At 50.7% G+C, this 19,701-nt stretch overlaps 7 protein-coding genes across 7 annotated transcripts; 3 read left to right on the top strand and 4 right to left on the bottom strand.

Moving 5' to 3' along the window:
- Positions 1 to 809: 809 nt before the first annotated feature.
- APUU_80217A (putative protein kinase) lies at positions 810 to 5,261 on the bottom strand (the record flags this gene model as incomplete). The annotated part of the gene is made up of 3 exons (XM_041696473.1): positions 810 to 4,803; positions 4,906 to 5,083; positions 5,159 to 5,261. The coding sequence occupies 3 exons, from the start codon at positions 5,259 to 5,261 to the stop codon at positions 810 to 812; spliced, it is 4,275 nt and encodes a 1,424-aa protein (XP_041562100.1).
- Positions 5,262 to 6,349: 1,088 nt separating this feature from the next.
- Positions 6,350 to 8,009, top strand: APUU_80218S (PEX28-32 family peroxisomal membrane protein; the record flags this gene model as incomplete). The annotated part of the gene is made up of 3 exons (XM_041696474.1): positions 6,350 to 6,507; positions 6,584 to 6,724; positions 6,776 to 8,009. 3 exons carry the CDS (start codon positions 6,350 to 6,352, stop codon positions 8,007 to 8,009), a joined length of 1,533 nt encoding a protein of 510 aa, XP_041562101.1.
- A 621-nt stretch (positions 8,010 to 8,630) lies between these two features.
- On the top strand, positions 8,631 to 13,208 carry APUU_80219S (putative ABC bile acid transporter; the record flags this gene model as incomplete). The annotated part of the gene is made up of 4 exons (XM_041696475.1): positions 8,631 to 8,669; positions 8,734 to 9,042; positions 9,096 to 9,609; positions 9,661 to 13,208. The coding sequence occupies 4 exons, from the start codon at positions 8,631 to 8,633 to the stop codon at positions 13,206 to 13,208; spliced, it is 4,410 nt and encodes a 1,469-aa protein (XP_041562102.1).
- Positions 13,209 to 13,464: 256 nt separating this feature from the next.
- APUU_80220A (uncharacterized protein) lies at positions 13,465 to 14,241 on the bottom strand (the record flags this gene model as incomplete). Its single annotated transcript, XM_041696476.1, has 1 exon — positions 13,465 to 14,241. The coding sequence occupies one exon, from the start codon at positions 14,239 to 14,241 to the stop codon at positions 13,465 to 13,467; it is 777 nt and encodes a 258-aa protein (XP_041562103.1).
- An 872-nt stretch (positions 14,242 to 15,113) lies between these two features.
- On the bottom strand, positions 15,114 to 15,888 carry NOP16 (nucleolar protein 16; the record flags this gene model as incomplete). Its single annotated transcript, XM_041696477.1, has 2 exons — positions 15,114 to 15,690; positions 15,758 to 15,888. The coding sequence occupies 2 exons, from the start codon at positions 15,886 to 15,888 to the stop codon at positions 15,114 to 15,116; spliced, it is 708 nt and encodes a 235-aa protein (XP_041562104.1).
- Positions 15,889 to 16,144: 256 nt separating this feature from the next.
- APUU_80222S (Zn(2+) transporter YKE4) lies at positions 16,145 to 17,611 on the top strand (the record flags this gene model as incomplete). The annotated part of the gene is made up of 4 exons (XM_041696478.1): positions 16,145 to 16,288; positions 16,404 to 16,554; positions 16,607 to 17,540; positions 17,596 to 17,611. The coding sequence occupies 4 exons, from the start codon at positions 16,145 to 16,147 to the stop codon at positions 17,609 to 17,611; spliced, it is 1,245 nt and encodes a 414-aa protein (XP_041562105.1).
- Positions 17,612 to 18,234: 623 nt separating this feature from the next.
- MNN9 (mannosyltransferase complex subunit MNN9) lies at positions 18,235 to 19,452 on the bottom strand (the record flags this gene model as incomplete). Its single annotated transcript, XM_041696480.1, has 2 exons — positions 18,235 to 18,255; positions 18,337 to 19,452. The coding sequence occupies 2 exons, from the start codon at positions 19,450 to 19,452 to the stop codon at positions 18,235 to 18,237; spliced, it is 1,137 nt and encodes a 378-aa protein (XP_041562106.1).
- Between the last annotated feature and the right edge of the window lie 249 nt (positions 19,453 to 19,701).

Here is a 19,701-nt window from a genome sequence, read left to right on the forward strand (position 1 = left end):
TGGTCGAGGGCGAGAGGCTGCGGAGTAACTGCGAGAAACAATAAGGCCAAGTAGGCCGAAACTCCGCAGCTGCGCCCTACTAAGCCCACTCCAACAGTGAATGCTCAAGTACCCAGTGCACAGTGCACGCACTCCCACATTTCCAATAGAGTTCACAATTAATCTTATCTATTCATTGGTCTTTCTTATTTATATCCATAAGGGTTCTAGTCATAACATGTCCAAGTCTTCAGCCTTGCGGAATACAGCGCAGCGGCAATTCAGACACCAGAAAAAAAAATAGGTAATATACAGACGGCCCCCGAGGACACATAAGCCCTTATTTCCAGGTGGAATCCAATATTGTTTGGCCATCGTTGTCGGTGAAGAAGAGTAAACAATGCAAAGATTAAGTCAGGGGCAAAAACGAATGCCCAAGGTGGCAGACATGCAGCATGTATAAGCTTAACTTCCACAATCATAACAATATCACAAACATGGTATTTAGACGGGGTAACAAAGGAATGAAGGTGAAAAAAATCAAGACAGTCAAATCAAGTCATGGGAGGCATGCAAAAGCTCAAGCGAGGGTATAAGAAAAAATGTCCTGCCTCGTTCACTGGCTTGTTCAACCAGCAGTTTATGTCAAATCATAAGAATAAAATCAAAACCACAAGCATCCCCAGGCCTGCTATGCAACTGAATAATCGAGCAAATTATTATTACAGATATGCAAGAAGTGGAAAAAAGAAAACAAACAAAACATGGAGCAGTCTTTCCCGATCATTTCGGCTTCTGTTTTCAGTTAGCCGCGTTGAACCTTTGATCCGTCAGGTTTGGACCTGTGTATCAGCCGGTCTACCTACCAAGCTTGTCGCCGCGGCCGCAGTTGCAAGATCGGGCTTCCCACTGAGACTCCTTGCAGAAACACGAGGCAACGCAGAACCGGGCGTGGTCGCGGTATTCGTACCTCGCTTGGCGGGTGTCGACGGGGGTAATCCGCTGACGGTTGAATGACGCTTGCCAGAAGTCGCCTTTACGGGCGACGGGTTCGAAGGATCGCGGTTTCGCTTATATGTTGTACCAGGCGGTTCTGGAAGAGGGCGGCCTGTAGTTGGAGTGGCAAGAGTATTCACCCTCTTCCCAGGAGAATGGCTTCCAAACGGTCTTGGCCGTGGCGTCATTTTGTGTCCCGTCATGAACTCGTGTCTGAGAGCTTCGCTTGGAGTTAGGCGGCGAGCAGGGTCCCATCTAAGACAGCGCGAAAGGAAGTCCAGAAAGGCCTCGTCGTCACATTTCAGTACCTGCCTCAGCTCCTTCGAGCTCGGACGTCGTCTCCGGCCCTTTGAAGAGACCGTGATTCTTGGCTTGCCCAGAGAGTCGAAGAAAAGTTTCTTTCGAGTGCTCTTCTCAATTAAATGTTTTTCCGGTGGTCCAAAGACCTCCATGATGCACGCAAGCTGCTCCTGTTCATTCTCTCCAGGGAAGATCGGATAGCCGGTGTAGAGCTCAGCCAGTATACATCCTAGACTCCACATGTCGATTGGCATGCCGTAGGACATACCAAGGATGACCTCGGGTGAGCGGTAGAAACGACTTTGAATGTATGTGTATACTTTCTCGTTCTCAAAACAACTGGAGCCAAAATCAATCACCCTGATTTCAGAGTTCAAAGGATGGACAAGAAGGATGTTTTCAGGTTTAAGGTCACAGTGGATGACTTTCTTTGCCTGCAACAGCGTGAGAGTATGAAGGATTTGCCGGGTAAACCGACGGATCAACTTGATACCGAATCCTCTGAAATCATGGGCCTTGATGAATTCGTAGAGGTTGATCCCCAGCAGTTCAGTAGATATACATAGATGACCTCGGAAGTAAAAGCTCTGGGTGAAATTAACCACACTATGGCGGCGATGGGGATCCCATTCCTTGAGCTTTTGAAGGAGGTTGACTTCTATCAAGGCTTGCTGGTGGAATCGTTTCTTGTTGCGGATGATTTTGATTGCAACCAGGATTCCATGCTTGTGGTCGATGCACCGGACAACCTGGCCAAAGCTGCCCTTACCCAAGACGTCAATAACCTCATAGCGGTAGGCCATATGATCACCAAGAACAATGTTGTAGTCTCCACGATCGTCGTCATAGCCGAAGTTCGAGGACGAAGCGCTCAAATCCCCAACGTGCTTCTTTGCATCCTGGGTACCGCAGAAATAGACGTCCTTAAAGTCGATTATCTCCCCACGTTCAAATATGTTGAGATGAGCCACTCTTATGGCTTGGGCAGGATTGACACGATCTTTGGGTCCAGCTCTGTGTCGTAGGTCGTCCAACTCCCTTGCAGCTTTTTCGAAATCCTTGCGCTTAGTGCCAAGCCGCCGCATCTCCTCATCTGCAATCGTAATCTCGGTTTCGGCGCGATTTTCAGCTGATCCAGAGGTCGCTGCCATGTTAGATTTGGCCGAGCTAATTATCTTATGTACTGGGGAAAGAATGGAAGATGCGGAGCGGTGCTGGGAGTTGTCGCTTTCATGGGATTCGCGGGAGACGGTCGGAGACAACGACAGGTTTTGATCGCTGCTAAAGCTTGGTTTTCTGAGAGCGGGGTTTGCCGCGTTCGACAACGATGACTGCCGCCTAGACTTCAGATAGGCTGGCTTCAAAGTTGGACTCGAGTTCTTTGCGGTCGAGAGATTGTTCCAAGTGGCCGAAGCCGGAAGCTTGGGAGGAGGCATCAGCTCGGACTTCTTGGGGTCAGTAGTGGCATTGACGCCTTGTGGTTTAGAATTGCTCCGCTTCCGTGACAATGTAATTTTGTTGCGTAAAGACGAGTTGGGCAAGCCATTATTATCGGGATCAGAAGGTGTCGAAATCTGGCTAACGGTATCGGCGTTTGAGATAGCGGACGACTGGGTTTGAGGACGAGGGCCAGTCAATTTGTATGACTGGGATATCCTAGATGAATAATCCGCGCTCGGCTTTTGGCGCAGATGGTTAAATTCGCTATTGCTTTTGGGTAAGGTGTAGGAGATGTAAGGTGATACAGTTCTAGCACCCCCGGGCGTGCCATCATGAGAAGCCAGGGCACTAGAACTGCTAGCTGTTCTTAGCCCAATATTAGATGAAGTACTCAGGGCGAAATGCGACGTGCTGCTTCGTGCCTGGGGAAGCAGGTTCGTATCTTCGTCATCACGGAAGGAGAAAAAGTTTGCTTTGGAAGCTGTCAAAGGCGTGCTTGGAGTTTTGGAAATCACTTGCGCTGACGGGGTGGACGGATAGTTATCGTCGTCCTTATCTGTTAATGCCTCAATTTTTGATGTCATTGGTGTCCCTAGAGGAAGTAAGTTTAACGGTGGCAGCTTCATGTTTTTCCTTCCAAAGGCCGCGGTGGGCTGGTGTTTGGCTTCGGGGGTCTTCATTGCACGTTCATCCAAGGCCTCCGAGTTCTGCCGCCCAACGTTCGAGTTCAGGTCCGAGACGTGCATGGATTTCAAAAGTTCAATCTCCAAAGGCAAACTCGATTTGCGCGGTATGGGAAATTGTGGCTGATCCATTTCGCTCTTTGGCGACTCGTATGCCTTTGGGATAGCAGGAACTGGCGGAACCTCTTCGCTAGTAGTCACAGATTGTTGTTCTACACGAGGCTTCGGTGTCGGGAGTCGAGACGAGGAGAAGTTTTGAGAGAGTCGTGTTTGGAGTGACCCACCAGAATTCCTCGCAGAGTTGTAGCTCGTGCTTGACGACACAGACAGACCCGAACTGTACGATTTCCGGTTCGGATCAGGTGTTGTGCGCGAGGAGGAAGGTGTTGCACTCTTTCGTGGAATACTTGAAGGCGAGTAAGTTGATGAGCGCGGACGCACAGGCAAAGGTTCGGTTTGGCTTGGAGGAGTATATGGCACTGGATGGGATTGAGGTGCCGTTGAGAGCCGCTTTAATCGTCGGGCATCAGTCGGACTAATTGTACGTGCACCAAGACCCGTCGCATGAGGGGGCATCATTGATACCCGCTTAGACGATGATGTCGGTGTTGTGGCTTCCCCAGCGGAATTTTTCACAGGCGTTCTAACAGCATTTGTGGATGAGGATCGAGAGTGGTCGCCAAGCCCAGCCGTCGTCAAGAAATTGTCGCCCATTTCGCCTGATGGAGGTTGGAATGATTTGGCCTTTGCACTCCGAACATTGGTCGGAAGCCTCTGGGCATTATTCCCGTTGACTTCAGGATGCTGACTCCGCGGGCGAAGATAATGTGTTTGAGCAGTGTCGGCACTGGCTTTTCTAGCTGACAGGCTCTGTCGTCGTGCAGTTGCAGTTGTAGGGAGGGACCCAGGCAGGGACCCAGGCCCAATTGATTTTCGTGGTGCCCGTTGGGTGGAGTTGACTGGTGCTTGATTTTGAACAAGACTCTGACGACGATTTCGACTAGCTGCTGTGGATGCCGGGGGGCGAGAAGGCGCATCCGTAGAAGGATTCTGCCCAACAATGCTCTTTCTCCGTGACGTGTAGTTTTTAGGTTGGCCAGATGTGTCATTGTCGGTGCTATTGTTAGCCCAAGGATTAGTGGGATGAAAAGACGATGGCTGTCGGTCGTATCCAGTTGCTCCGCTGGTAGGCATGGGGAACTGGCTTAAACTCGGTTCTGCCATTATGCTATTATGAAAATCATCGAAGTTGACAGGGGCAAGGAATTCCATGCTCTCGGACGGATTCTGGTTAGCAAAATTGCTCATGCTGGTGGTCCGGAGGTTAACACGAGAGTTGCTGTTCTTCAGGGAATCGTTCGTCGAGTCAATGGAGGAGTTGCCGGAGTGTTGAACCGCGCCCGAACTGTGACACAATTACACGTTAGATACTATCCAGGATTGTAGACAAGGACCGGCTCCACAAAGTCCGGTCTCTTATGAAGTGGTTAGATAGGGGGACACAAACCTGCGTGACTGGTCCTGTGGTCGCGGGCCCTGAGGCACCTTCTGATCGCGAATAGAGAGCCTCCTCTTGGTCAGAGCACTAAGTCTAGATCCAACAGGGTTGTTTGGGGTGTGGGAAGAGGCCTCGGATAGAAGGGTTGTCGAAGGGTGCTTTTGCAATCGCCTGCGGCCGGGGGTCTCTAGAGTTTAGAATTAACTCTTGTTAGCCACTTGCTGACCTGTGAACTCCCACACACCACCTCGAGATCCCTTACCTCCCAAAGCGGCGTTTTCATTTCCCGAAGGACTGGACGGTCTGGATTGCACTTGACGCGACCCCTTTCCTGCAGTCTGCTGGCCCGACAGCTTTTCCGGCATGGTCGGTCACACTTTCGGTCGGGGACACTCTGAACGCGGGGAATACACCGAGAGGGAAATTGAAGGCGGAAAAAAGAAATAAAATTCAGGGTAAAGGCCCAATCGTCAAGACATTCAGAAGCAAGATGGCCTCAATGCCTAACAAGAGAAAAGCCTTGACCAGCACCGTCGCGCGACCTCCAACGGTCGTTAACGGTCCATCGCGGGGATCAAGAACAGTGGACTCTGTTCCGAGGGTCTGCGAGGTATCGTAGGCGCGACGCAAGTGCTGCAAAAGAGAGTCTGCCGTTCCGCTTCCTGGAGAACTCGGTCGGGGGTATAAAGTCGAGCAGTTGGAAGAAAGTTGACAGAAGTTTGGCCGGGGCAACAGTTCTGCTGGACTTGGCGTTCGTAAAGGGTACAAGCGGATATCACAACCACAACAGTTCAGGGAAGGAACTACTACAGAGCGTGAAAGAATGACCCTAAGGAGAGAATACAAACACGGCGAGGTTGGCTGGGGTCTCCGGGGCCTTCCTGGACGCGAGCAGGAAGAGGAGAATGGTCTAAAAGAAAGAACACAGTAAACAAGCCAGCCGTCAATAACAATCTCTTGAACCGCTGCAAGACAGTGTCTGCCCCCTGCTCCTTTTTTTGTGCTGTGAACGGGCGCTGGCTGCAAACAGCGCAAACACCTGAAATTACCTGTCGATCTGCTGCAGGCCGCCAGCCGCAAGCCCGCAACCAGCTCCGTTCCAGAACGTTTTTCTGCCTAACGAGGGCCACACCAAACAAACGGGGTTGCCGGGGAGGACTGTCGGGCTGGACGGCTGTCATTAACTAGATGCCCAATTTTTGCCTCAGATTCATTGTCTCAGAACTGTAGTCATAAAGCGTGCCAATCGTAGTACGTAGTCGATACATCGAGGCTTGGCGGGCCGTACCCCGACTTCCCAAGTCCCAAGCTTTCGGCTCTGTGCTTGAGCATGTGCTCCGGCGCCCACGACCGAGTCCCTCCATCGTCATCGCCTCACCATTCGTCCCTTTTTCTTCCTCGCTAGAGATGCCGCATCGCCTTGCCCTCCCGGCAACATCTCGCTCAAGGTATCATGGAGGAATCCACCCCCGATGCCTTCGCCGACCGCGATGATCCCACCCCGCCTTTCAAAGGCAGACAGAACGCATCTACAAACGATGCGAACCCACGCCGCCATGGAAGGTCCGTGTCGGACTTTCGACACTCCGTGCAAGATAGGCTAGTCACAAAGTACGCAGTCCCAATCAGTGGCTTTCGGCCTGGCTGGGAAACCGTCACAGCGTCCGTCTTACTGACTCCGCATCAGAATACTGCAACAGGTCGTTCCTGTGGAAAGCGTGCAAGATGAGTCGGTCTCCGTGGGTGCGAAGAACGTCCCTTCAGACACCAAGCGACCAGCCTTTAGTCTTCCTGTGATGGGCAATAATTTCCGGCGATTCAATGCAAGGTAATTATAAATTACGGGCAACGATGTTGGGTCAAAGCTAAGCTTTTGCAGGATTGGAATTGTTTTCAACTTCCAGAACCAGGCTGAGCAACTATTCAGTTGGAAGCAACCGTCTCATACTTTCTCGTTTCTGTTTGTCTACTCTTTTATATGCCTAGATCCTCACCTTCTAGTCGTGCTTCCCATTGCGACTTTACTTCTATTCGTCATGGTCCCAACTTTCCTTGCGCGCCATCCTCCGCCACCGTCAACCTCGACCTCAAGTATAACTCCTTATTACTCGTATCAGGGACCGGCCCTGGGGCCGCCGAAAACAATCAAGCCAGTGCCGGAAACTTCCAAAGACTTCTTTCGCAACATGCGGGATCTGCAAAACTGCATGGCTGATTTCTCTGACTTGCACGATTCTGCCGTTTCTGCACTCGCTCCGTTGACGAACTTCTCAAACGAAAGACTGTCTTCTGCTGTGTTTCTCGCGTGCACAATCCTTACTGCGGTGCTATTCCTGACCTCCCATCTCGTTCCCTGGAGGTATATCCTGCTTTTTGGTGGGAATGCCGCAATTCTGTCAAGTCATCCCCATATCCAAGGATTTATTCAAGACATCACCAAGGAACTGGGCACTGAAGACAAAAATCCAGTGCCTCCGGCAACTTCGGCTACACCTCAGATGCCTTTAATGCAGCTATTAGGCGACATATCGCTGGACTCGTTCCCCGAGGAGCGTGAAGTGGAAATTTTCGAGATCCAATACCGCTCGCTCGCTCCCTACGCTGAACAAGACTGGGAAACATTTCTCTTCAGTCGCGTGCCATACGACCCACTATCGCCGTCCCGTATTGCCGGTGATCGACCCAAGGGCTGTCGCTTCTTCGAAGATGTCCAGCCTCCCGTCGGGTGGGCCTGGAAAAGCAAGAAATGGGAACTAGATCTCGACTGCCGAGAATGGGTCGTTGAGCGCATGATCACCGGCGTTGGTTTCGAAGTACCCGGTGGTCCTTCGGAAAGTGGTGCCGGCACTGATGAAATTGGAGGCTGGGTCTGGGACCTGCCCCCAGCATCCTTAGCCAGAGCCGACGATGACGTGGTATCGGCACTAGGTTACGAGACGTACGGCCAACAGGTTTCCGGTGAGAAAAAAAAGGGAAAGAAGAAGGGGAAAGAGAAGGCGTTTCAAGACTACGAAGAGAAGGGGAATTCCGGATCTAATGTCATGGGCGAGTGGAGGCGAAGGCGCTGGGTTCGGATCGTTCACCGAGTCAGTATGCCAGCTGAGAAGTCGTAGAAAGACGAGACGTATGATGGCGATAGATGGATACTTATCTCTATCGAAAGCCGTGCTATCATTAGATATTCATTTGGTAGCAACTCAAATATTCAATATGGATTGCTCTCGTTCCTATTGTGAGAATAGATAGGTATAATAGGCCTTACCTAGCTGTGTTTAATGGGAACTCATGCACTCTTTCCATATTGACTTTGTAGAGAGTTTTCCACAAAATGAAAGCGTTTGCCTGTCCGTGGTTCTCGCGGCTATAACATGATATTACTAGGTAAACGCCGCGTGGCTTAAACCTTGAAGTATATATTTCCGAGACACTGAACATGAATCGTCATGCCGTTGCCAATACACATCCACTTGTAGTGATAACAGCAAAGAAAACACAGTCTAGAAGCCACATCCCCAAGAAACATGTAAAATAATAAGTTAAACGTATAGAGTGCTCTTGGAGTGGTATAGTGAGGTCGTAGTGAAAAATTGATGCCCCAGGCACATATACCGCGGGCCAATGAGTGTCGGAGAGCGGAGGGGTTGCCCCCCCTCGTTCATCATGATCCTTCAACAGTCCGTCAGCTTTGGAATGCCTCCTTGTCCCTGAAATTTGACCATCCATTGCCATTCGGAATGGAATATGGCACATTGAACTCATGCCGAGTCATTTGGGCAAGCCACTCTTCCCAGCGGATCATGGATGTTACGTCGGCTCCTAGCTAACCGTTGCTCATAGGACTCGCCGAATGCTCGGCTATCACTGTGTGCAATTGAGTATTCTACTCTGATCCCAGCAGTCGTAATTTCCTGTGCTTGGTTGAGCTATGTGCTTCGATTGCTGCCCATCGTTCGTCGCCCAAAATGGACTCGGCCTTTTGTACAGGAGTTACCTCCATGCCCAGACCTACCACTAGAACACACGAAGCACCGTCTGGGCTGGGTCATCGCTCTTTTGGCCATCTCAGTAATCGGATTTGCTGCTGAACTTTTAAAGCTTGTGCTAAATGGGTTGAATATGGCCAACTGGGCTCTTTTTGCTTCTTGGGTAAGTAGACCGCTGTCTCTATTGCGAATAGCAGCTGAATCTCAGTCGTTCAGACTGGGAGCGTGATCCTTACGGCCATCGAGCGCCCGAGGACAGCACCGAAATTGCTTTTTACTTTCTTCCTAGCCGCAGGGATCACGGAGTTTTCCTTTATTGTTAACCGCAATGCTTATGCAGTATCCAACCTGTTTACCTTTAAGCTTGCGGCAGCGGCTTCCCTGTTGGGTTGCACAGTTACGCTTGCAATGCCGCTTCGTCCAGCTTTGTTACCCTGTATTGATATAAGTGCAGTGGGACAGAAACCATCCAGCGAATTTCGAAGTCCGGAAGACAACCTGCGGCTCTGGCAGTTTTTCACCGTGTCTTGGATGGCGCCACTAATGACCATGGGCAAGCAACGCCAGCTAGATGAGGATGATATCTGGTATCTCCCTTTTGAATTTCAACACAAGAGGCTCCATGAGAAGTTCCACCAGCTTCGAGGAAGCGTCATTGGCCGCCTACTTCGGGCCAATGGTATAGATATTCTTATTATCAGCACAATTTCAATAGTGCAGATGATATGTGGTAATCCCACCGGGGTATTCTTGACCATATACTCGCTAACCTGATATGCAGAATTTTCGACGCCCCTTCTCCTCCAGCAGCTCCTGCAGGCAATGAAAGCCGAGAACCGGTCTAACCGTGTTGCATTAGTTTATGCGATGTTGTCACTGGTTCTTCGTCTGATTGCTGCACAATCTCAGGTATTTAACCTCTGGTACGGAAGAAGATGTTATGAGCGCAGCCGTGGTGAGATGATGATGATGGTATACGAGAAAGCGCTTGTGAGGAAAAATTTGTTCGAACAGGGCGCGGATGATAAGTCTGCAGAAGGCGAACAGCAAGAAGGGGAAGATCCAAATAAGTCTTCGAAGAAATCGTGGTTATGGAGTTTATTAACTCTGTGGCGATCTCCCCGTAAAGAGAAGTCTAAAGCCCCCGTTTCAATGGGGAAGATCTTTAACTTACTTCGAGGTGATGTATACGAGGTTGCCCAACGTTTCTGGGAGGTTGACTCCTTAATCAATAAGCCCCTGGGCTTGGTGATTGCTGTGGTTCTTGTATGGAAAGTTTTGGGACCGTCCTGCTTCCTTGGGGTTCTAGTGGTTGTGGTTGCACAGGCAGTCAATGCACTTATCACACGCACACTCCTACGGTGGGAGAGAGTGCGAAGAGCCGCAACGGATGCTAGGCTTCAGGTCTCTTCTCAATTTGTGGAGGCACTCCGCCATCTCCGATGGTACGGCTGGCAAAACCACTGGCTCGGCCAAGTCATGGACGCTCGAGAATCCGAGTTGAGGTTTCGTGTGATTACGAGACTATGGAGTCTTGCTATATCTTTCGTCAATGTTCTCGCCAGCGGCCTGTTTCCTGTCGTGGCTCTCTACTCCTATACGCTTTTGGCTGGACACCCATTGAGTATCGACGTTATATTCCCCGCACTACAACTCTTCACTATGTTGGAGGCCCGCCTGCGAGATATACCTAGTTTGATTACAGTTTTGATCAACGCTTCAATTGCCATGGAGCGTATACAGGATTTCATGACCGAGCCTGATAAAGAAAGCAGGGCCATTGCATCCTCTGAAGATGCCGCACCACTTCGGCTGGAGGCATGCTCTTTTGCTTGGCCTGGAAAATGTTCTCCAGTTCTCTCAGACATCGATCTGAGCATTTCTCCGGGTCTCACTGTTGTCCATGGCAAGGTTGGGGCTGGAAAGACTGCTCTCCTTCAAAGTCTTTTGGGTGAACTAGATAAAATTCAAGGCACTTCTTATATATCAAGTGAAATGATGGGATACTGTGCCCAGACACCATGGCTACAGAGCATGAGCATTCGAGACAATATCCTTTTCTCCACCCCATATGATGAACAGCGGTATAAGCGAGTCTTGGATGTTTGCGCATTACTCCCAGATCTCTCCCATTTTAAACATGGTGACCTGTCCTTCGTGGGAGAGAACGGAATTGGTCTTTCTGGTGGGCAGAAAGCACGCGTTGCTCTAGCGAGAGCAGTCTATAGCACGGCTAGGATACTACTTTTGGATGACCCATTGTCAGCATTGGACCACAACACGGCCGAAACAATTGTCCGCAGGTGTTTGACGGGCCCTCTTATGGACGGTCGTGTTGTTGTTCTTGTTACACATCGCATTCACCTTGTTCGACACCTTGCCGATCAAATTGTGCACATCCAGGATGGCCGGGCAGCGCTCGAGTCGCCGGCGTCCTTGGAAGATATGGACGACGAAACTGAAGGCTCAAATGATGCCGATGCAGCGGATGAGACGGAGCTCGAAGACCACTCCGCCGCCGTGCCGTCCAAGTTTATCGAGGAAGAGCACCGAGCGGAATGGGGCGTGAAAGCTGCAGTGTACTGGAACTACATTAAGGCCGGGAAGTACAAATGGTGGTGGGCGCTGATAATCGTTATGTCGATTTATCGTTTGATGTCAGTTGGACAGTCCTGGTTTCTCAAGGAATGGGGAGAGGCATACAACGAAGTTGCAAACGTGCTAGGGCATTCTGTCTCAGAAAAGGCTGCCTTTGGACAATGGACAGCATTCTCAGCACAACCAAGACCACTCTTGTGGACTCCAACAGACCCTTTCGACAAGCTCCCTGCGCCAATTGAGAATGTGCGGCCATGGCTGTTGGTTTTTCTCGGAATCACTATGTTCACAGCTATTACAATGCTTGTTGCTCAGCTGTTTATGCTTACCATTGTCTATTGTGCGGGCCAAAAGCTCTTTCAAGAGGTCATGATAGGTGTTAGCCATGCTACCTTCCGGTTTTTTGATGTCACTCCTGTTGGGCGATTGATGAACCGATTGACATCCGATATTGGGGTGGTGGATGGTGATATCAGCCAACAATTCCAACTCATCGCGTTCCTAATTATCACCTGGATATCGTCGGTCCTCGTTATCGCTTCGGTGACACCGGTATTCTTAGCCTTCACGATCCTCCTCACTGCATCATTCGTCTTCACATTCCTTCAATTCCTGCCAACCTCTCAAAGCCTTCGCCGACTTGAAATGGTCTCCCTGAGCCCTTTAATATCCAATTTCGGCGAGCTCCTCCACGGACTCACCACCGTCCGCGCATTCCACGCAGAACCTCGCTTCCAAGACCGAGTCATCGCAGTGGTTGATAAATTCCAAGGAATGGACCACTTCTACTGGTCCCTCCAAAGCTGGCTGTCTTACCGCTTCGAGAGCCTCTCTGCCCTTTCTACCTTCGTCCTTACAGCCCTAGCCCTCTACACTGACGTGACACCCGGTCTCGCTGCCTTTGCATTGATAGCAGCAAACAGCTTCGTCAGCGCGACCCACGGTCTCTGCCGCCAATATGGGCAGCTCCAAATGGATTTCGTTTCCGTCGAGCGCATTGACGAGCTTCTCCACGTCGACCAAGAACCACCCGGCGCAATCACCCCACCAGCGTCGTGGCCGAAATTCGGCGCCGACATCGTCTTCGAGGACGTCGAGATCCGCTACGCACCGCATCTAGACCCATCCCTATCCAACATCAACCTACGTATTCCTGGCGGCTCTACAACAGCCCTGATCGGCCGCACCGGCAGCGGTAAATCCACCCTGGCTGTCTCCCTTCTCGCCGCCGTAACCCCATCCTCAGGCCGAATCCTTATAGACAACATCGACATAGCAGCTGTCGAAAAACAATCTCTCCGCACGCGTGTAACATTCGTTGCGCAAGACCCCGTTTTATTCCCCGGAAGCATACGCAAGAACCTCGATCCGGTTTCCGAATACAGCGACACCGAGTGCTCAGCCGTCTTATCCCGTATCTGCAGCCGGCGTGGATGGACACTCGAGACCCATGTTGAAGCTGGAGGCCGCAACCTAAGCCAGGGCGAGAGACAGCTTATTGGGCTTGCGCGTGCCGTGCTGCGGCGCAGCTCGATTGTGATTCTGGATGAGGCGACGGCGTCGATTGATCATGAGAGTTCGTTGGAGATTCAGCAAGTATTGCGGGAGGAGATGAGGGAGTCGACTGTTGTGACTATTGCGCATCGGTTGGAAGCGATTAAGGATGCAGATTATTATATTGAGTTGGATGGGGGTAAGGTTGCGCGCTATGGGTATGTAAGTGATATGTGAGGTCCATACTACGTACGTAGGAAAAAATGATGGGTTTGTCTGAACGTATTTCTTCTTTTTTCTTTTCTTCCAACTATTTGTTTTGGAGACAAAAGGAATATAAAACATGAGAAGTCTTTAGATGACAATGACTCGAGTGGTGTACATCCCAAAGAAAGTACTTGAACAAAGCTGCGTGAACCAACCCTTTGGACAGAAACAAGAAAGACCTAGAATTGAAAAAAAAGAATGTTTTTAAGCCCAGCCAACTGAGAACCTAAAAGCATTGAAGAAAAACAAAAGTCCACAGCACTAACGTGAAAATACCCACAACTATCACAGTCTTAAAATTCACGTACTCGACACCGTTCGATAAAACAGCCCCAAGCACTCCACTGCCATTCCGCTTTGTGCCCTCACCACTCTGACTTTTAACGGTGGTCCCGGAATATGTCCCAGTGTCCGGTGTTGGTGTCACGGTACTGGGGAAAATATCACTGCCTTCTGAAGTGACCATGGGAGAACTGATATTTGTTGACTGTGTCGCCCACACCGCAGAAGATGAAGGCTGTGACAGCGAGCTCGCGACATCAATCTTCTGCGTAGGGATCACGAGCACGATATCTAACGTCATTCTATCACTTGTCCTTGTATCTCTCGTCCAAGGATTCGAGCAAATGGGACTATTGTGCTCTCTCACATCGCTCGGAGCAGGCAGCGGGATCGAAGGTAGCATGGCCGCGCGACGTATATTTTGCAAGGCGATATCACGCTGCCTGGGAATTGTAGATCGGGGTTCTGCTAATGCATTTGAAGGTATGGACGCCTCGTCAGATGCATATATTTCCGGCTCATGCTCGTCTTGTCTTTGGTTTGCCTCCTGCGCTTTCTCGTTATCCAGTTCGTCGATGGATGGAGGTATCGGGAGCATATTATCACACAGAGCTGTCTCCGGTATATACATTTTCAGTCCTGAGGGTGTGTAACCTGTCCCATTGAAAGCGCAAGCTGCGTTGCCGGAGCGGGCGGATACTTCGTAGCCTATATGTCCCATTGACCTCGATTAGTGAATGCAAGGATCACAGATAATGACATGTGGATGTAATTTGATTCACTCACAAACCGCAGCTCCTTTGTATTCCGCTGGAATTATGCCCAATAGCCTGCTTATCATTAGCTTAAACCGCCCTTCACAATTTCCCTTTCGAACTTTCGTGATGGGAAGATACAAGATGAGCGAAGCAAAGCCAAGACATACTCAACATGACAAGACCTCATCTCAGCTGCTCCATCAGGCCCGCATGATATGATGGACGAACCCAGGAGAGATTCAGTGGCGCAGTACGACGTGTTTGGCGAAGGACAGTGGAAGCGGTTTGTTTGGGAGTCACTGGGGATTCTAGATTAACTTCCATCCTTTAGGAATTTGGGTAGAATATTGGATGGGATACTGCGAAGAGACTCACTATCTGATCTGGGCATGGATGAACGGGAGGGAGAATATGATGAGAACCATCAGGAGCGGGTGCATCATGGTAGCCATGGTTTCAGTAGGAGCGATTGAGTTGACAAGGAGTAATACAGATAGAGAGGATGAGAAAGACAAGGAAAGAGGAAACGAGTTTTGAGTGTTGACAAACGCGTAGTATGGTAAACGAGCGCAATTTGCTACAGTTGGGCTCAAGAATAATTTCTAGTGGGAAATTGAGCTGAATACCAGGAACCCCATTGCAATTAAAGGGCATTGTAGTATATATATGGATATCAATGTCAGTGTACCATATAGACACACCTTGCATGTCTATTTTGAAAGTAAATGGGTCGAACATCAACAATTAACCAACTCTAGAATCCCGTATAGACACTTTTGTCCGAAATCAACCTAACGCCGTATTCGCCGCATATGCGCTTTCAACCAGAAAACAATCAAGCTTTAGTCGCCTTGCACTTGCTGATCCTCCGTCGTAAATCACCTGCATTCTGCTGCATTGGGTTGAGTTTCCTGTCCCGAGCCATAGCCTGGTAGTCATCACCGTATCGCTCAACCAATCTCGTGATCCATTCTTCCTCCCGTTTGCTTTGGTGGCGCGGCTTCTTGGGGGCTTGTCCCTCGGTGTCGGCTTGCCTTTCAAGCTGCTGCACAATCTTGCTTGCCGACTTCTTCTCTTGCGGCGTCAGATCTTCTTCATCGTCGGACAGATCGTCCAGTGGATCATTAAGTGGGTTTGAGCGGCGGACTTTGCGTCCCCCGATCTCGACCTGGTCGTCCTCCTTGCGGATAACCCGAAGAATCTTGCCGGTTTCAGGATCACGCTCCACCTTCAACTCGCTCACAGCGTTGTTTTTCTGGGCATCCACACTGCCCTTGATGTGTAGCGAGTCTGTGACCTCCTCTTCTAAGCCATTCTCAGTCTTGCGCCTCTCGGATCCTCCAGCTGGTGCGTTGAGTCGATGGACAAGACCCAGACGGCGATAGTTTTGTGTGAGAGTCGACTTGCGATCCCTAAAATCGGCACATGATTAGATTTGTTGCTATTGTTGGTGGAAGCGACCAAGCCTGGCGAGCATACCAATTTTCTGCGATAATAGCATTGCCCAGAACATTGATCTTCTTCTTTCCGTTTTTGAGTACGCCAGACCGCTTGGGTTTCTGCCTGGGCGCAGTGGAGCGATTCTTCTTTGTTTGGCGGATATTACCCATCTTGAATGTATGCAAGAGAAATGCAAAAATGACGACTGGTTGTAGAGAAGCTAAAGCCGCAGAATAAAAATCCTTATCGATGCGGGAAAACCGCCGGTGTGTTTGCACCCGGCCTTGGCGTGTTTGGCTGGTCCCTGATAAGCGACATCGGCGGCTTTATCGCTCTCCGTCGTGTCAAACACCTCCAGCCGGGGAAGAGTACCTTGAGACGGACCTTCAGTTTCATGTCTAGCCTGTTCTAGACTAATCCTCTACAATGCCTCTGTTTACTCTATCACCCGCCCGCAAGATTGGCCTTGCGCTGGCTGTTGGTCTCGCTTTCTTCTCTGTTTTGGCAGCTGCCCAAGATGCTATCGCTGTCGGCGATCTGTCCGTCAGCGAGATCGAGGAGCAATTGCAGGTGCGTTAATTATGGCCGTACATTAGTATACGCCAATGTGGTGTATACATTGACCGCTGCCTGCGATAATACCACCACATCCAGCTCTTTCCAGACCCGATCTAACGCGAACTAGAGCTGTCCCCTCGTTGAATCCCTGAATGAACATAAGCGCGCTACAAGTCCCGAGACAGCAAGCTTGACTTCGAAGATCTTCTCAGTTCTGTTCCCAGGGAGCCCAGCCGTAAACTCGCTTCTTGCTACGTTGTACATTTCGGGCCCTCCAAGTAAGTTTTGATTTAGAAACTGTCGCGTGCTATCATGTTAACCCCACCATAGACTTCCTCCTTGCACTATGCCCTCCGAACATCGACCCCTCGTCGCTGTCCGTTATGGTTGCTTTCGCGGTTGGAGGCCTCCTGGGCGATACGCTCTTTCATCTTCTCCCGGAAATATTCCTCGGTGAAGACTCCCCAGACCATGTGAGCTTCGTCATGGTCGAGCCAAACCGCAATCTCCTCCTTGGTCTCGGCATCATGGTAGGGTTCTTCACCTTCGTCGCCATGGATAAAACTCTGCGCATCGCCACAGGGGGAGAAGGCCATGACCACTCGCATTCACACTCCCACGGCCATACCGTGCAAGAAGCCGCCGTAACCACCGGCGCCAGCACGGACTCAACTAACAAGGAGCTCAAGAAGCGCAAGTCTGCGAAGACAGAGCCAGAGACACCCAGCGCCGTCAAAGATGAGGTTAACCCGAGCGTAAAGCTAGGCGGCTACCTCAACCTGATCGCCGATTTCACTCACAACATCACTGACGGCCTTGCCATGTCCTCCTCCTTCTATGCTTCACCTACCATCGGCGCAACGACCACAGTCGCGGTCTTCTTCCACGAGATCCCCCACGAGGTCGGCGACTTTGCTCTCCTGATCCAGTCCGGCTTCTCCAAGCGCAAGGCCATGGGCGCGCAGTTCGTAACAGCCATTGGTGCCTTCATCGGCACCCTTATTGGGATCGCGGTACAGGAGTTTGGCGGCTCTAACCCCACTACCGCAGATGGACTTTCGGGCTCGCCTGCTTCTGGTCTCTTAGGAACAAGCCTTACATGGGGCGACATGCTCCTGCCTTTCACCGCGGGAACCTTCCTTTACGTCGGCACCGTCTCGGTCATCCCCGAGCTGTTGGAGACGGGAAAGAACAAGGGTGAAGAGATTAAGAAGACCATTATCCAGTTCATCGCTGTCGCTGTTGGTGCCGGGATTATGCTTGCGTTAGTTTGCCTTTCCGATTTACATTAATCTGTGATAATACTAACCTGAATACAGTATCTCGTGGGATTAAATCCAGAGAGAACAGTGTCCGTCTAAATCAACAATGAATCAAGCCATTGATCCTGACTCACCCCGACAACTTATGGAGGACCGCCCATACCGCATCCATGACGTCTAGACGAACCGCACCAACCACACAGGCTACTACAATTTCGGGACAATCCCTTTGACTATCTCTATATCCGCAATGCCACATACCCTAATATATCCAATACGGTTTGCGCACACCTATACATAGAAAAGACATTCACTCATAAAGAAAAGACCTAGAGGAAGATCTAAGCCAAGCAAACATATTACCAGTTAACTCAACTAGATAATAGAGTATATAAACTATATTATTTCACTTCCCAAACGCCTAGTGTCAACCCTACCGTACCTAACAACAACCACCAATATGGAAAACCCTAGTATAGAAAAGCACAAAAAAGGTTAAAAAGCCCCAGCCTGCGCACAGCGCGCGGGATTATGCCACCGGCCATATGCAACCGTTCCCAATCCCATCCGTTCCATTCTATAAGTAAGTAGTAGCCCTACCTTAACCTAACCTTGGTACATGGTGAAACACAAACAAACACAAAAGCAGTATTTTAGACCCTAGAAACGGAAATAGAGAAAGAGAGAGAGAGAACATCACTCGTTATAATGGTATACCTGAACCAAAAAAAAAAGAAGGATCGTTAGCGAAAGACACTCGTCACAAATTAGTCGGTGCACCGAATCGAGGGAACGTACAAAATAATCTGGCAGCCCATGCACAGTATACCCCAGGCGTTTCGCCATACGGGCAAATCCCTCCGTCTCAACGAGATGAAAAAACGGGAACGGCGGGAACATTGCGCCGTCGCGGTGAACATCCGCCTTGACCATGAGGGCGGTGCCACCAACACCGTCGAGATCGATAACGCGGTTTGGGCGCGGGTTCCTTGTATCGGCCATGTAGGCCATAAGGCTGCGGTATGTAGGGAGCTCGACATATCCCTCGAGCAGAATATCGTCGGGGCCCAGTGTATCGCCGAGAGCCTGGGCCGTAGGCGAATCAATCCAGGAATTGAAATCGTAAGGGCGGACTTCCTGTCTCTTATTGTCGTTGTTGTAGTACCGCTGGAAGCAATTGGCTACGATGACAGGGCGATTGTGGGAGGTTAGGTCTTGGACGAGGGTTGGCGGGGTTTCGACGATGTCGGAGTCCAGCCAGAGGACCCAGGAAGTGCCTGGGCCGAGGGTGGTGAAGACGAGGCTGTTGCGGGCGCGGGACATGGACTCGCGGCGGGCTTTCTGGTTGGCAAGTTTGTGACGCTCTTTTTCGTCCTGCGATTGGAGCGGCGGGTCGAAATCTTGCCGGAGGATTGAGATGCTTGCGAAGCGGTTGGGCACTGCGCCCGTTTGGGTCTTGCTGATGGCCTTTTCGAGCGCTGCCACCGCGGCGTTGCCTTCTTTTGTGTGTGGTACTATGAACCCCAGCGAGATGAGCTCGTGTGGGTATGTAAGTTTCTCGACATTGTCCCAGTATCCTTGGTAGAAGCGGGCGAGGGGGGTGAGAATGAGGACGCGCTCGCCCTGGCTAGATGCGTCGCTGCTGGTTGTAAGGCTGTTGAGGTTGTACTTGACGACCGGGGGAGGCGGCTGGTGGCCATCCTTGTAGACTGGTTGCGGGATAAATGGTTTCGTTGGAGGAGAGAGAGGGTGCTCTGCTGTGTCTTCGAGCCTTGATTCGGTGGTGGGGGGAGGTGAGGATGAGGCCGGGGGCGACGGCGAGGAGAGCAAAAAGCAGAGAAAACCGAACGCCAACAGGCAGGCAAGTATGATTGTAATTGGACTCGTGCGCCGCATGGTGCGCGCAACGGCCATGCTGGCCGGCTCGACAGTCTTCGAGAATGAGGGTTGCTGGCAGCGGAGTGTAAAATCGCAGTGTGTCTTGTTCTCGTCGTACGTGGTCAATCGTCGGATCGGCGGTGATGGTCTGACAGCCGAGGTTTCGTTAATCGAAGGTAAAATTGACCTGGGCCGGGAGCCTGAGAGACATCTCCAGCTTGCGGATAAACGAGCGGACGTCCCTGGTCAAGCCGAGGGAGAAGGAAGTCGAGGGCCGTTTGAGAT

Source organism: Aspergillus puulaauensis, chromosome 8 (assembly GCF_016861865.1).
Source record: "Aspergillus puulaauensis MK2 DNA, chromosome 8, nearly complete sequence".
Classification (NCBI taxonomy): Eukaryota; Fungi; Ascomycota; class Eurotiomycetes; order Eurotiales; family Aspergillaceae; genus Aspergillus; species Aspergillus puulaauensis.